At 34.8% G+C, this 16,791-nt stretch overlaps 2 protein-coding genes and 1 long non-coding RNA gene across 4 annotated transcripts in view; 2 read left to right on the plus strand and 1 right to left on the minus strand.

Moving 5' to 3' along the window:
• Positions 1-5,993, plus strand: part of sip2 (septin interacting protein 2) — a 42,945-nt gene extending 36,952 nt beyond the window's left edge. For both annotated transcript variants that reach the window (XM_075295511.1, XM_075295510.1), the window contains exon 5: positions 5,595-5,993. In XM_075295511.1, coding sequence (XP_075151626.1) covers positions 5,595-5,873 — 279 coding nt within the window. In that variant the 3' untranslated portion in view covers positions 5,874-5,993. The remainder of the gene's footprint in view (positions 1-5,594) is intronic.
• Hmgcl (hydroxymethylglutaryl-CoA lyase) lies at positions 5,884-7,427 on the minus strand. The gene is made up of 2 exons (XM_075295512.1): positions 7,269-7,427; positions 5,884-7,194 (listed from the first exon to the last, which is right to left on the minus strand). Exons 1-2 carry the CDS (start codon positions 7,332-7,334, stop codon positions 6,292-6,294), a joined length of 969 nt encoding a protein of 322 aa, XP_075151627.1. The 5' UTR covers positions 7,335-7,427; the 3' UTR covers positions 5,884-6,291.
• A 3,322-nt stretch (positions 7,428-10,749) lies between these two features.
• LOC142225686 (uncharacterized) lies at positions 10,750-12,040 on the plus strand. The gene is made up of 2 exons (XR_012719361.1): positions 10,750-11,314; positions 11,382-12,040. It is a non-coding gene; the product is annotated as an uncharacterized LOC142225686 (long non-coding RNA).
• The last annotated feature ends 4,751 nt before the right edge of the window (positions 12,041-16,791 follow it).

The raw sequence follows: 16,791 nt of genomic DNA on the forward strand, positions 1-16,791 counted from the left end.
CTTCCAACTATTTTATAATGGATAATAATTAAGCTACAACTCAACAAAGTTTTTAACTCGCCGTTGGTCATTTCGTCCAAGCAATGATGTTGTAACTTCTTCATCGTCGTCAGAAGAACTACTCTACAATAGCACATCTACAATGGTGTTGGCAAAAAAAACGAATTTTCTGTTTGCGTTTTGCTATTTTATTAAAAATATTTAATATCGAAGTTGAATAATAATGAACAATACTCACCATATTCGGCATAGTTATTTGTGGTCCCAGAGAAATTAGAAATCTAGAGGTAGATTTCTAATTTCAGGAAAATCGGATAAAATTTACGCTTTATAGAATCCAAAGAAATCAAATTGGAAGATTTGTCCATATGGGATTTAGACAACAAGATGACCATGTACATATTTTCTAGAATCCTATTCTTGGGATTCTAGAAAATTGAGGTTTCTGCACGCACAGACATGTTTGGACATGGTTGCCGCATCCATTTAATGCTTATCTAGAGTATGTAATTGTCGCGAAAACCATGTATTTCGTCTTTGTAAAACTAACTAACAGCGCCAGTAATCTAAAGCTATATGCCCCTGGGAGCCACCGTGGTGCAATGGTTAGCATGCCCGCCTTGCATACACAAGGTCGTGGGTTCGATTCCTGCTACGACCGAACACCAAAAAGTTTTTCAGCGGTGGATTATCCCACCTCAGTAATGATGGTGACATTTCTGAGGTTTTCAAAGCTTCTCTAAGTGGTTTCACTGGAATGTGGAACGCCGTTCGGACTCGGCTATAAAAAGGAGGTCCCTTGTCATTGAGCTTAACATGGAATCGGGCAGCACTCAGTGATAAGAGAGAAGTTCACCACTGTGGTATCACAATGGACTGAATAGTCTAAGTGAGCCTGATACATCGGGCTGCCACATAACCTAACCTAACCTAACCTATATGCCCCTAAAATTTGCTTACGCCTTAGACAAAATGCAGGACATTCACACAAGAGGTGTTTAATTGATTCATTTTCCTCCGTATCATGACAGTTCATACAATAGTCATTATACTTCGCGCCAATAGTTTTTGCAAAATCGCCTATCAGGCATCGACCCGTTATAGCAGATATCAGGAGTGATATCTGACGTCTCGAGAACACTAGCATATCTACTGTGCGGTTTAAGTTTAAATGGGGCCATATTTGCTTGGTGTCGTTACAACCCTTGCAATTCTCCCATCGAACATTTGCCATCATAACAGCCTTCTCACGCAGTATGAGCTTGCAGGTAGCCAGAGGCATAACAAAGGGTCTGTTCCCCTGGAATATATAGGTAGTCCCTAGCCTCGCCAACTCATCTGCTTCGCAGTTCCCCGGTATGTTCCTATGGCCAGGCACCCATATTAGGTGAATAATATACTGCTCTGCCATCTCGTTGAGAGATTTGCGGCAATCGATGTCCGTTTTCGAGTTAAGGAACACAGAGTCCAAGGATTTTATTGCAGGTTAGTTAAAACTTTCTACAATTGCTTACATTTGTAAAATTTACCAAAATTGTTCTTCCTGGTGGGTTCACTGCGTTTTAGTATAAACATTCAATTTACATGAAAAATGAATATTATCCTATTATAAATCAAATCATATCAACAGTAATACCTCCATTACTCATTAAAACCCTAAAACATCGAAGGAAAGTGCATCTGCAACGATAATTTCGTGGAAAATATACTTTTTCAAAACCGTCAACCGTTTCAATATTTATAACCATCAGGAATATCTGACTGGGGATTTGTAGAAAAGATGTGGAAAATGTTTAATATTTACGTGATAGAATTTTTCGATAGCTTATTTTTAGACTTTGCCAAGACCATCTAGCTCGACTTATGGGGGTTTGACATAAGTCCACAGATATATTAACAATAACAAATACTTCTCTGTAATTTGTGATGATTATTCTCATAGAAAAAATTATGCATATACAATTTTGTTATTATTCGTTTGGCTTGAGGTCATGAACTAATGAAAAATGCTGGTGTTTTTATTTTTCATTACTTTTTTATTGAGATATTGCTGTTCTCGGATATTTCGATACACCATCGGTGATCATCTTCTGCGAGATATTATCTATAAATTGTAATAATATAAATATTTAACAGTATTAACTTTTACAATGTTTAGCAACAAAAATATAACATTAATTGTATTTACATTTTACAATGTTATGGACTTTCTCCTTACAAAGCTCATATCTAACTGATTGATTATCTTAATTGTGTTTGTGATTTTGTATTAGATTTCTGTAAATCTGTGCACAGTGGTCTGTGTCGGGTTTGAAGTTCATGCGTTCGTCAGTGGGAGTATTTATTATATGCAGCATCTCCAATGTATATCTCCGCTTAGTATTCTCTTCCATCGTCAGTATTTCAACATACCAAATTTCAAAAATTCGAAAGTTCAACTAACAAAACTAAACATTATGCATATACCTAAAAACACGTAAAAAATATGTAATGTAATAGTAATTCTGAAGATATTTTTGTTTAGGAATATTCTTCACAAATATTTCATAACAATTATGCTTTAGATAAATGACGTTACCATATATTTTAATGCTTTAACAGGTTGGCTGATAAGTCCCCGGTCTAACAAAGAAAAACACATTTTTTATTATTCAATATAGTTCCCTTCAAGAGCGATACAACGATTATAACGACCTTCCAATTTTTTGATACAATTTTGGTAGTACTCCTTCGGTTTTGCCTCAAAATAGGCCTCAGTTTCGGCGATCATCTCTTCATTGCAGCCAAATTTTTTCCTGCGAGTATCCTTTTGAGGTCTGAGAACAAGAAAAAGTCGCTGGGGGCCAGATCTGCAGAATACGGTGGGTGGGAAAGCAATTCGAAGCCCAATTCATGAATTTTTGCTATCGTTCTCAATGACTTGTGGCACGGTGCGTTGTCTTGGTGGAACAACACTTTTCTTCTTCATATGGGGCCGTTTTGCCGCGATTTCGACCTTCAAACGCTCCAATAACGCCATATAATAGTCACTGTTGATGGTTTTTCCCTTCTCAAGATAAAAATTATTCCATGCGCATCCCAAAAAACAGAGGCCATTACTTTGCCAGCGGACTTTTGAGTCTTTCCACGCTTTGGAGTCGGTTCACCGGTCGCTCAGGAGTGAAGTGATGCAGCCATGTTTCATCCATTGTCACATATCGACGGAAAAACTCGGGTGTATTACGAGTTAACAGCTGCAAACACCGCTCAGAATCATCAACACGTTGTTGTTTTGGTCAAATGTGAGCTCGCGCGGCACCCATTTTGCACAGAGCTTCCGCATATCCAAATATTGATGAATGATATGACCAACACGTTCCTTTGATATCTTTAAGGCCTCTGCTATCTCGATCAACTTCATTTTACGGTCATTCAAAATCATTTTGTGGATTTTTTGATGTTTTCGGGCGTCCACTGCGTTCACCGTCCTCATATCGCTTGAATTTTGCATACCAATCAATTATTGTTGATTTCCCTGGTGCATGGTCCGGAAACTCATTATCATGCCATGTTTTTGCTTCCACCTTATTTTACACCTTCAGAAAACAGTATTTTATCAAAACACGAAATTCCTTTTTTCCATTTTTTTTCACAATAACAAAAGTTGCTTCACAAAAGACGCTCTATCTCGCAAACTAATTGACTTACAGACGTCAAATTTTGACACGAATCATTTGAAGGTTGGTACTATATAAAAATAATATGCATTTAAACTAGCGACGCCATCTATGTGTCAGACCGGGGACTTATCAGCCAACCTGTTATTATAACATATTTCACCAATCCAATATTCTTAAACAACCCACATTTATTTCTATTTTAAGCGTGAAATTAATTTGCGTTTAATCTTATTTAGATTAATATATTAAATTGTTTGTTTTTTTATTTCTACAATATTTGTTCCTACTCAAGTAGTGTTCATCTTACAGCATTACCATTTGGAGAACTTTGGAACACTACTCTCATAGAAAAAAGTCTACTAAAAACAGCAGTCGATGTCTGCTGTTATATTTTTGTACTTCAGGATCTAACGAACAACAAATTATAAAATTTTTAGGTTATACATTTTCCACAAGCATATTTAAGAACCAGAAGTAGTTTTGGTATTTTTTACACTGTAATATATTGTTACGTTTTTATATTGAGGCGTATTTAATTACCCGATAATTAAAACACAGTTCTTTTCAAATAACGACAATCTACAATTTATTTGTTTAACTGATTGGTTTCACTTATTTGCTCTACGATGTGTACTGTATAAACTTTAGCTTACGACTGACTTGACTGCTCTCTCCGCTAGGGGTTTATATACCGAAATATGACGATTTCGAATGTTCTCGCTAATTGGCCTACAACCCTCGAGATTAAGCTACTACCTTGTAGATGTCGCACGGACGACATTGCACATATTTATCGACTTATGTTCATTGTCTCGGCCATCTAGAACTTTCTATGGGCCGTTATTGTACAGGTGATATGGCACACATACTTTTAGGTTTATTCTCATCTTGGCTAGTGCATTCTACCATCTAGTAGATGTCGTGCAGGCATAAGGGATTATCGTCATATTACCAATAATTATAACAGTAAAACAAAAGGTGTTACTTTTACAATGAACGATTGGACAATTAAGAACAAAAAAGACGAAAGTACTAGAAAATAAAGAAATGACTAACAAGTTATGACGTAATTTTATCGTTACAATTTGAAATTTAAATTAACGGAAACTAATTTAAATAAACTTAAATCTAGAAATATCAAATTCGTAACAATATTTACAAACTCCTAAATGCGATCAGCACATTTTGTTTGCTGTTATGCCTCAATTTGATAAATATTCAGATTTTTGGGCAAATACTAAAGATATTCATAAAATGTTTTTATTGTGTTACGATAGCCACCAAGTTTCCATTTTTATTCGTTTCAGCCAAACTAAAACAAGTTTTAGTGTAAACGAGCTTAAAAATTAGCAGAAAATGTTATTTCAGCAAACAGTGACTGCTTTCCCTTTTTGCCGTTTTAGCAGACTTTTTATGCATTTTCTACTTACAAATTTCTTTGGGTGTAAGAAATGACGCCTGCATTATTGAGAGGAGATAATCCACCTCTGAAAATTTATTTGGGAAAAACGGGATTGAAGCTATGGTCCTGTGTATGCAAGGCTGGCATGGTAACCAGTGCACCAGCAGTTTTTCTACTATCAGATAGACCGGAGTTAATTTATAATTTTATTCGGATCAGCAAAAAATTTCAACAAACTACTGACTTTCCAGCAGTATGTCTTATGTCTGCATTCCAAAAATAGCAGATTGCCTTTTCAGCAAAAACAACAGTCAGTGTTTACTATTAACATCAGTCTTTTTCTATGAGTGTGGCTTTAAGCCATTAACTAAAAGTTGTATATATACGCTATTGAGTGTAACACAACTTTTTTGTTGTTATTACTCATATTTTTGAGTGTATTTTGTCATGGATCAATAATAATGCATTTACCCAAAACTAATATTCATTATTTAAGTCCACAAAGATTTATAACAACATATTATTTTTTATAGATTACTGACGAAAGAACACCATTTACAATACCTGGCGGTAAAAAAATACAGAAGTATTTGGAAAGCGCGATGATGCCCGCTGTACTTCGACATGATGGTAAAATGAAAATTGCAGAAAGTACTTGTGGCAAAACTACGGTGGACCCGTCCTCGAAATTATATAATGAAAGTGCTTCCACATCATCTTCTATTCATCGTAAAAATGCGAGTATAGCAGATCTTTCATTGATGTCCGGCGACGTTTCAATGTATACAATTATGGATGCTCAAAAATTTTAATAGCAACACATTTGTTTATGGGGTTCATTTATTTTTTTAATATATGACAAATATATTTTACTTTATAACTAATTCTTGAAGAAATAAAAAAAAATGGTAAAACTCTTATATTTTAATAAATGCATCATTTTTCATTATAACAAATTGTAATTTCATAGCGTACTAATAAAGAAAACTTACTTTGTGGAACGAATTAAAAACCGCTAGTAAATGTGAAGCATTCTTATTATTTGTAAATGGCGTTGCAACGTTCAGATAGGTTGCATACTACTCGGTTAAAACTAATTTCATTGAGCACCGCGAAACTTTCCTTATTAAATTAGTAGTTTCTTTAATAATACGATAGGAAATTTTGGTTTATAAATTCGAGTTGAAGACTTAGATCTCTCTATGGCCTCGAACATATATCGACGTGTATTTATTGGCCTTTCCAAGCCCTGTTGACTTTCGATTCAGATTGTCTCCCCAACTTAAGACATATATAACGTCCGACGGAAATTAATTTCTCCAGATCAACACCAGTCCTTATGCCCATTCCATGAAGCATATAAACGACATCTTCAGTTGCTGCATTTCCAGATGCACCCCGAGCATATGGACAACCGCCTAGACCGGAGATGGAAGAATCGAAAACCGAAATACCATAGTCTAATGATGTTAAAATATTTGGCAAAGATTGACCATACGTATCGTGAAAATGTCCTGCTAATTGTCCTGGTGGCACGACCTTAACGACTTCATCTAGCAACTTTCTAACCGTACCAGGGGTTCCAACACCTATTGTGTCACCCAATGAAATTTCGTAGCAACCCATGTCGTATAGCGCTTCAACAACTTTCACAACATCCTTAGGCTTTATAGCACCCTGGTAGGGGCAACCGACGATAGTTGATACATATCCTCTAACTTTTACACCATTCTTTTTTGCGGCTTCTAGCACCGGCCTAAATCGTTCTATAGCTTCTTGAGCGGAGCAGTTAACATTTTTTTGTGAAAAAGCGTCCGAAGCTGCACCGAATACTGCTACTTCATTCGCACCTGCCTTCATTGCACTTTCGAAACCTTTTATGTTAGGGGTTAAAACCGGATATGAAACTCCTTCCACTCTCTTTATACCCTGCAAGACTTGAGCATTATCTCCCATTTGTGGAACCCATTTGGGACTAACAAAACTTGTTGCTTCTATGGTCTTCAGGCCGGTTTCTGATAGTTGATCAATCAATGATATTTTGACGTCTGTTGTCAAAAGCTTCGGTTCATTTTGCAAACCATCTCGTGGACCAACTTCTACAATTCTTATTTCGGCAGCTATAGAAGTTTTCTGTGTTACATAAAAATATAGTACAATGTATTCAACCTACAACCATATATCATAATTAATAAAGAATTACACACCGTTGCATACTTTCGCCTCAAAGTCGTTCCTACGAAGTGGAAAGGTGCAATCCTCGATCTGATCATTTCCTTCAAATATCTATTGCACAACCCAAATAAGGAATTATATCAGCTGATAAATTTTCAGCATTCTGTGTTGGCATTTACTGCAATTAGTAGTACGTTTTTGTTCACTCAACAATGCTAATGCGGCCATGGTACAACTATTTATAAGTAAAATTATTTATATATTTTTGATTCGTACCGCCAAATCTTAAGAAAAAACCCTAAACTGGTTTAGAATTTTTTCAAAAACCCCCCAAAAAATTAAGAATCGGCTAAACTCTAGTTTAGCTATACCTCTCAGATTTCTTCCAAAACTTCATAGATGGTAGAACTCTAAGAGTTGATTACAACAACAATTTTTTTCTGGCGGCTGTAACCGGGTAACCGGTTATTCGGTTCTAAAGTCTAAGTAAATAATCGTTAATAGAACCGGTTCTGATGGACCGATTACTTTGAAATATACATATCTAGCAAGCTAATGATAACCCCTTTCAAATTATGCATAAATCGATCTATTCGATACACCCGTTCCGGATAGACAGATGAAAACGTGTTTTTTGAACCGGTTTTCTTACAAAACATCTCAAAACTCAAAAACTACTCGATATAAAGGTGCTAATTAACTGATTCCATTTTGTAGCTAACATTTTTACCTATCCGTCATAGTTAAATTTAAGCGGATATCACCACTAAAACCGTAGATATTAACTGGTTTATATTCATATCCGGTTTACAAAGAAACAAATTTTCGCCGGCGGCGCTTTTAGCAGTCAAATCGTTGTTATAACTGCTTCTTTGATTCAATTACTTCATAAAACCGAAGATTTTTGCCGATTTATATACATACTAGGTTTGCAAAGAAACTGAAAAATTAAAAAAAAATCGCGCTATTTTTTTGAAAACAATTTTCGCCTGCTGCGCTTTGTACATCCAAATTGTAGTTAAAACCGGAAATATTTATTCATTTGCATCAATAGTCAGGTTAAAAAATACTTACCGCCTGAGGCGCTTTTTACATATACATTCTTCTTACAACCGAATATATAAACCGATTTATATCCATATCCGTTAAACAACAAGTTCGCCCGCGGCGCTTTTTATATCGAAATTTTTTTAGAACCGGATACATTAACAGATTTATATCCATATCCGGTTTAAAAAGGGTTTTTTTAAATTCGCGTGTTTTTGTTTTTGCAAAATGTGACTTTCCAAACAAACGATTCACTCCAACCCTGTTGCTATAACCGGTTTAAAACCACTTCTGTTTTATTCTACCCGAAAAACAACTTTTAAATACAAATTAGTATAATAGTTTACAATGCAAAAGTCCACATTTCACGGATACAATTAAATTCATTGGCGCATAACTCCGGTTCTGGCAGAGATATCTGCCTAAATGTAACTTTAGCGGATAAGTGGAAGTGTTGGCTACAACCGGTTACTTAGTACCTTTACATCGAACACTTTTCGATTTATAGCCAGTTTTGTAAAAAAAAACCCGGTTCGAAAATTCACATTTATTAACGTAGAACCTAGACCGATAGCCGGAAAATTTGAGTCATATCTCATTTGAAAGGTGATAGCTTTATCCTTTTGGTGATGTACATATAAAAGTAATCGGTTCAATAGAACCGGTTTTATTAACGAATATTTACTTACCCAATAAACACAGGATGAGCGTTTTTCAAATGCAACAACTTTTCAGTTTGAAGGCCGGTATGCACCTCTAGCGAAAAATTTCATTCCCATAAGAAATGCATTGCTATTTATGCTAACGAAATTTTCCGTAGCGTTCAATGTCGTAAGCTGGTACGCACCTCTAATGAAAATAACAGGGTTGTCAAAAGTATATTTTGGCAGCAAACATTTAATTTATTACAATCATTGTGTGCGTAAAAGTTTTAAAAGGTCTGTAAATAATAAACAATTTATTTGAGGAATATTTGGAACCTATATTAACAATGTTTAAAAGCGATTAGCTGGTTTAAAATTTGTGTACACAGCCCTGTTTTTTTGTTGTAGACTTAAATAAATTTTTGCTACCGAAAATTTCGCTAGAGGTGCATACCGGCCTTGAGGGTAAATATAATTTTCAACATAAATTCAACTTGACTTGGAATAGCTCATCTTCAATACATATTCAAATTGTTTGCGAATTACTTCCAATTTGCCAAAATGTTGACGAAATCTTTGAAAAGGTGTTGAGAAAACTTTGACAAAACACTACCCTAAAATGCAACGAAAAAGCCATGTGGTTTTCAATACTTATTTGCGCAACGAAGTTCGTGGTCAATTGCAAGAAATAAAAAAATGGAAAATTTTAGACAAATAACCAAATAGTTTATAAAAATAGGTAAGTGAAAATAAAAAATGAAATAAATCTTTAAGGAAGTCACTAAATGTATATCTCTGTGCAGAAAACTAAAATTATGGATTCTACGTTCTTGAAAACATTAAAAGCTGACCAATGAAAAAATGGTGGACAATTAACTGGAACTGCTTCAAATAGTTTATAATAATTGGTACGTCAATATGAAAAATTAAATCAACACTTTAAAGAAGTCACTAAATTTAAATCTCTTTGCAGAAAACTAAAATCTTTGGATGCTACATTATTGCAAACAATAAGAAGCTGTCTAATGAAAAATGAGTGGCTTATCGACAAGAAAAAGTTTGCAGAAACATTACAAGTGCAACCAATTAAAATTGTTAAAAACAACAAATTGTTGAAATCAACAACTTCTGGATGAAAATGTGCATCACATCGTCAGTTTAATTCATATGCTATTATCAGTTTAAAATGGATATTTTGTCAATTCCTTCTGCTGGAAATCAATTCTAACACGCGGTCCAGTACGTTCCTAATTTCAAATTGCCCGCATGTTAATAAAAGGAAGGAACCAAAAGGAAGGAAATCGAATTATCAATGCAAAAGTGTTTACTAATAATGTTTAAGATATTTAAAGTTTTGTTGTTTGTTTTTTTTTTGTTCTTATTTGTTGATATGTTTAATAAGATTATTATTTATCAATTGGTATTGTAGGGTATTATGTAGTGTAGTGTATTATTATATATTTTATTTTGATGAAAATGAATAAATTATACAAAATTCATAGAATTTTGGCATTGACTTTCAATTTGAAGTGGGGATATCATTCATACAAATTTAAGGCCGGTACTCTGTTCGGTTTTCGCGTTGAAACTCCATACAAACCCAAAACATGCGAAAAACTAGCGAAATTTTTTCCATTTGTGGTACTTTGTTTTTTTCGAGTTGAAAAACTGACGTAACTCGCTTGGTCAGTATTTTCATAACATGGCGCCATTTGCAATGTGAATTAAGAAATAATTTATTTATTAAACTGATTTTTGTGAATTTATAACATCCCTGCCAGCATTTCAAAGTTCCATTTCATCTTCATCGCTACCACAGACTCGTAAATGTCACTACAACCATCCTACTGTGATGGGGGGCAGCATATCATAAAGTACAAAAATGTACTTCATACATGTATTTTGCCATCACTACTTTTACAAAAGCCATTTTATTTTTTGTGAAACGCCAACATAGACCAATTAAAATAGAGACATACCTTGACAATTCACCATGGTTTTGTTTATTTGCAGTGCGCAGTCATTCCACTCAATTGCGCAGTCAAGTGACTCAATTTCTTTTTGGAAAACGAGAATAACCGTATAAATTAGTCAATTTGCATTACAAAAAAGGTGTGGATGAACAGTGTTTTATAACTTTTCACAATATTTGGTGTTTCAACGAGAGAACAAAGGAAAGAAAACAAATTAAAGCCAAATTAAAAAATCACTCAATTGCAGACGAAAAAGAGCTCTCTACGGTGTGCAGACAAACTACAGCGCTGTGAATTCACTTTAGATATCTATACCTTCCTTGGTCTATGACGCCAAGCGCAACCAGCTTGTTATATTTTGTTTAAATAAAAACGAAAATAAAGTTTTAGATTTTACGTTTAAAATTGTGAAAGGTATATTGGTGAACAATTTTTGATTTTCCAAATGGAATAAAGTGATTGTTTTTCAAATATTTTACAGACACGCTGCCTCCATCGAATAAAAACACTGGCTGATAGACGCTGCAACATGTAACTCGCTACTTGTAACTCTACATCATCATTAATGCAAAAAATTATGTTAAATGTGATGTGATAGTGGTATAAATGTTATATTTTTAAGAATTTGTAAATGATTAATCAAATTAATATATATCTAAACAAACGTGTTTTACTCGACCACAATGATTCTTTTACCACTATCTTAAAATGTGCTTTTTCTGATTGTTTGGAGGGTCTCTTATTGGCGTCGTTCTAAATTGATCTATAAAGGCACCTAATAATTGCACTCATGCGAAACCTTTTTGTAGTAACTTGGCGTGGTACAACTTCTCAATAGTGACGGCGCTTTTCCGACGAGTTTTTGATATCGTATATGATTGTTTTCGACGTACTGGGGATTCTCAGAAGCGCCCCCAAATTCAAAAAATGTTGGCAGGGATAAAAGTGGATCTGATTATTATTTAAAAATGTAATCTGATGGTTGATAAAACAAAGTATAACATGGAGTTGTATTTCCATAATAAACTAGCAACCAACATCTAGCCGCTCCCTACTATATGGTAGAATATAAATAATGTATATAACATGAAATTTAAACACAAATGTCAACAAAATAAAAGCTTTATTTGGTGAATTATATTTTACAATCGTTTCATTTGTACTGGGCATCGGGATAATAAACACAAAACATAATTTAAACAAAAGGAGGCACAGCAATTGATGTTCCAAAACAAGCATTAGCACTTCAACCATGTATAGTACCGAGGTAGCAATGAATGGAATCACAAGAATTAATTGCTATGTTCCAAAAAATAATATGCAGCATTGTAAAATTAGTTTTTTAATTCCAAAGATATTTGTAAAATAACTTCGCCTGCTTCTTCTTTTTCAAATTATTTATTTTGTATGCGTGTGTGTGTAAACCGAGCCACTAGTTGCGTATGTATATGTAATCATTTCGTGACAGTCTGCGATGTTGTCTATACATTTCGACGAAATAAACGCAAAAAAGTCCCCAAATGGCTGTTTTTTTCCCCTCAAAATATATTGTCAACACTATCATTTTTCAACGCGAAACAATGATTTAGGGGAACTTTTTTCGCACCAACAGAGTACCGGCCTTTAAGGTGAGTATTAAGTTCGAGTTTAAGGTAGGTACTATGTTTATTGGCACGAAAAAAAGTCCCTAAATCATTCTTTCGCGTTGAAAAATGAGAGTGTTGACAATAGATTTCGAAGGAAGAAAACAGCTATTTTGGAAATATTTCGCGTTTATTTCTCCGAAATGTAATTGACAACATCGCCAAACGTCATAAAATTATTACATATGTATACGCAGCAGCTGATTAGATTGTTTACACACACGCATTCATGATAATTGTTTTGAAAAGTTTTTTCTACCAGTTTTTAAATTGTTTTGCAACCAAACCTCACACAGCACTGGACACTAATAATTGTTAAGAATAAAACGCCAGCCGCTATACTCCTGGTGTCTTACCACATTCGGCAACAGCTTTAACGACATGTGGTACATTGTCGTCTTCTTCAGCTTTTCCAAATGGATACCGTCAATTTGTAACGCCCATCTAACAAACATATAATTCCGGTGTTATGCTAACTTTTACATCATGCGCAGCAATGGACTCATTCATCAACAAACTTAATTCGTTGGTGTCCACAATATCTACACAATCGCATTGCAATACCAGCGGACAAGAGTGTACTTATGCCCATGCTGTTGCCCCCTCACTAGCAATTTCAAATCCAGTGGTCACCACCAAGGTTCCCACAAAGGATAATAACGCCATTTCATTTGCCAATGTTGTTACCTCGGGGGGAACAACATCATGGGGCGACCAGTTAAAACACGTACACCATACAATAGCTATAGTCAAAGTGAAACTTTTTGTCCAATCAACATAAGCCTATAACTCACGTTCAAGGGTAGTTCCTAAGCAAAAGTCACTGTTCCCGACTTATATTTCGCAAGATAATTCGTCACAAAGGGATGTTAGTGTTCTATACCAGGAACTCTTCGTTGACTGAAATTAATACATTGATATGCAAAGTGGCTGGTTTACTGAAGAATGTTTCTTGTTATACTCTCCCAATGTATAATTTAAAACTATTTCAGTCACGTTATAAAATTCAACCAGTGTTTTGAATCGATAAAATGCAAGATATATGGATAATTAATTTTTGCATTTTATTTTTGGAACATAGCAATTTATTCTTGTGATTCCATTCGTAGCTACCATAGTACTGCAACGTCAATCGCAATGCCTTCTTTATAATTACGATGCACTGCCAGCATTTGTGTTTATTATCCCCACCTATACCCAATAAAAAGAAACGATTGTAAAATGAAATTCACTAAATAGAACTTTATTTTGTTAACACTTTTCTATCAATTTCATGTTATGTACATTATTTCTATTCTATCATGTAGTAGGGAGCCGCTAGATGGTGGCTTTATTAAGAAATCACCACTCCAAGTTATTTGTATTTTGTCAATCGATTTTATTGCATTTTTAAATAACAATGCGAACCACATTTGTATTGTAATTTCACACAAATTATTTGAATAAATAAATTATTTCTTAATTCACATTGCAAATGGCGCCATGTTTTGAAACTAACTAATCTCAACATATGGAAAGGATTTAACACGATCTAATTAGGGACTGTGCGCTTTACGTCAGTTTTTCAACTCGAAAAAAAAAACAAAGTACCACAAATGAAAAAATATTTCGGTAGTTTTTCGCATTTTTGGTTTTGTATGGGATTTCGCTGCGGAAACCGAACATAGTACCTACCTTTAGCCGCTAAAATCGCTAAAGTGAAAACTAAATCAGTAAGAAAGAGGCATAATATTACACAAATTTGTAGCAAATGTTATTATAACTTGATGAGGAATGGCCCAAAGCAAATTTTCACAAAGTTTGTATTCCTTAAAATGGATTATTAAAGAAAAGTAATCGTGAAAAAATTACGATTTTAGCGGCTAAAGGTAAGTACTATGTTCGCTTTTCGCGTTGAAATTTTCGTGGTTACTTTATTAAAACAGTTCAATATAAAGCAGACAAATTAACTCAATTGATGCGTAGTTTCTTGTTCCTCTAGATTTCGGCAAGACTTTACAGGAATAAGTTTGTTTTCATTTATAATTTTGGTTATTTAAGGAAAAGTAATCGCGAAAATAAAGTGGTTTTCAACTCGAAAACCGAACATAGTACCTACCCTAAACTCGAACTTAATACCCACCTTTAGGTTGAAAAGCATTTGCAATGATGTTCATTTTGAATTTGACTCGCATCGAAAATTGTTTGACAAATTATTGAGTAGCGATGCATTTCAATTTGAGGATAACACTTGAGATATTATTGCTAATGTGTTGAATTTCACTGTTGAGGGTAATGTCTGTTTTTTGTTGAGAACGCGATTTCCTCAACAATTTCTCAACTTGAATCTTACCCTAATCCTTTGAAAAAATTTTTGAAAAATTGTTGAAATTTAGCATTTTTCAAACGTTTGTGTTTATTGGGTATACTTTAGGCTCGAATAACCGGTTATCCGGTTACGACCGCAAACCGGTTACTTGCTATTTCGACATCAAATTTAATTCTCTATTGTCCAAAAAAAAATTTTTTATGTATTAATAAATTTGCCAGTTAAGCTAGCTTGTAGTTTAGTCAATGCATGGCTTTAAGCTGAGATCAAAAACAACAATAACGATTGAAGAGAAGCCAACAATAACAAACAAAACGAATGAAGATAGAGGAAGCACGCTCAAAAACAAACCCCACCAAATACATTCAAATCGATGATTTGAGTTTGGCAAAGGAAAAGAGATATGCTTGCAAATTTGTTTAGGCAGTAGCCGACTATCAAATCCTTTTTCGGGAGGTTCAAGTGTAGTTCACTTTGGGTTGAGTGAATTACCCGAATTTATTCTGATAATTGGTTGATAGTTTTGCTGCAAGTAGAGGATGCTGATGAGGAATGTGGTAATTCCGAAACAGCAGTACATCCAACCATCTTGCAGTCTATAGGGCTTTGCCCAAATAAATTTGACAAGCATACTTTTCCTCTGTTGGTTAAGCTACACTTGTAGTTTAGTCAATGCATGGCTTTAAGCTGAGATCAAAAACAATAATAACGATTGAAGAGAAGCCAACAATAACAAACAAAACGAATGAAGATAGAGGAAGCACGCTCAAAAACAAACCCAGCCAAATACATTCAAATCGATGATTTGAGTTTGGCAAAGGAAAAGAGATATGCTGGCAAATTTGTTTAGGTAGTAGCCGACTATCAAACCCTTTTTCGTTAGGTTCAAGTGTAGTTCACTTTGGGTTGAGTGAATTACCCGAATTCTGATATTTGGTTGATAGTTTTGCTGCAAGTAGAGGATGCTGATGAGGAATGTGGTAATTCCGAAACAGCTGTACATCCAACCATCTTGCAGTCTATAGGGCTTTGCCCAAAACAATTTGACAAGCATACTTTTTCTCTGTTGGTTAAGCTACACTTGTAGTTTAGTCAATGCATTGCTTTAAGCTGAGATCAAAAACAACAATAACGATTGAAGAGAAGCCAACAATAACAAATAAAACGAATAAATTATAAGAAGCTAGTTGCGCTTGGTGTTTCACAAAATATAAAATGGCTCTTGTAACAATAGTGATGGCAAAACACTCTCATGCGAATAGTGATGGTTAGGTTAGGTGGCAGCCCGATGTATCAGGCTCACTTAGACTATTCAGTCCATTGTGATACCACATTGGTGAACTTCTCTCTTATCACTGAGTGCTGCCCGATTCCATGTTAAGCTCAATGACAAGGGACCTCCTTTTTATAGCCGAGTCCGAACGGCGTTCCACATTGCAGTGAAACCACTTAGAGAAGCTTTGAAACCCTCAGAAATGTCACCAGCATTACTGTGGTGGGATAATCCACCGCTGAAAAACTTTTTGGTGTTCGTTCGAAGCAGGAATCGAACCCACGACATTGTGTATGCAAGGCGGGCATGCTAACCATTGCACCACAGTGGCTCCTGCGAATAGTGATGACAAAATACTATCACATTTGGCGAGTGTCACTTACGAGTCTGTGGTAGCGATGAGGATGAAATGGAACTTTGAAATGCTGGCGGAGAAGTCACTACTTGTCGTCTACGCGTTTGGTTCAACACATTAAAATGCAAATAAAAAGAAATTAAGAGCTCGGAACAAACGGGAAAATATATTTTTTAATTTATTGATCAATTTTTAACATTGTTCAATTTAAAAAATTAGGCTTTTCATTTAAAAAAATGCAAATAAAACAAATTACAAACATGTATGGACCTAGTACCGCCAATGCAACGTTTGGTACGTCGCAAAATATAC

The sequence above is a fragment of the Haematobia irritans genome, chromosome 2, assembly GCF_050003625.1.
Source record: "Haematobia irritans isolate KBUSLIRL chromosome 2, ASM5000362v1, whole genome shotgun sequence".
NCBI lineage: Eukaryota > Metazoa > Arthropoda > Insecta > Diptera > Muscidae > Haematobia > Haematobia irritans.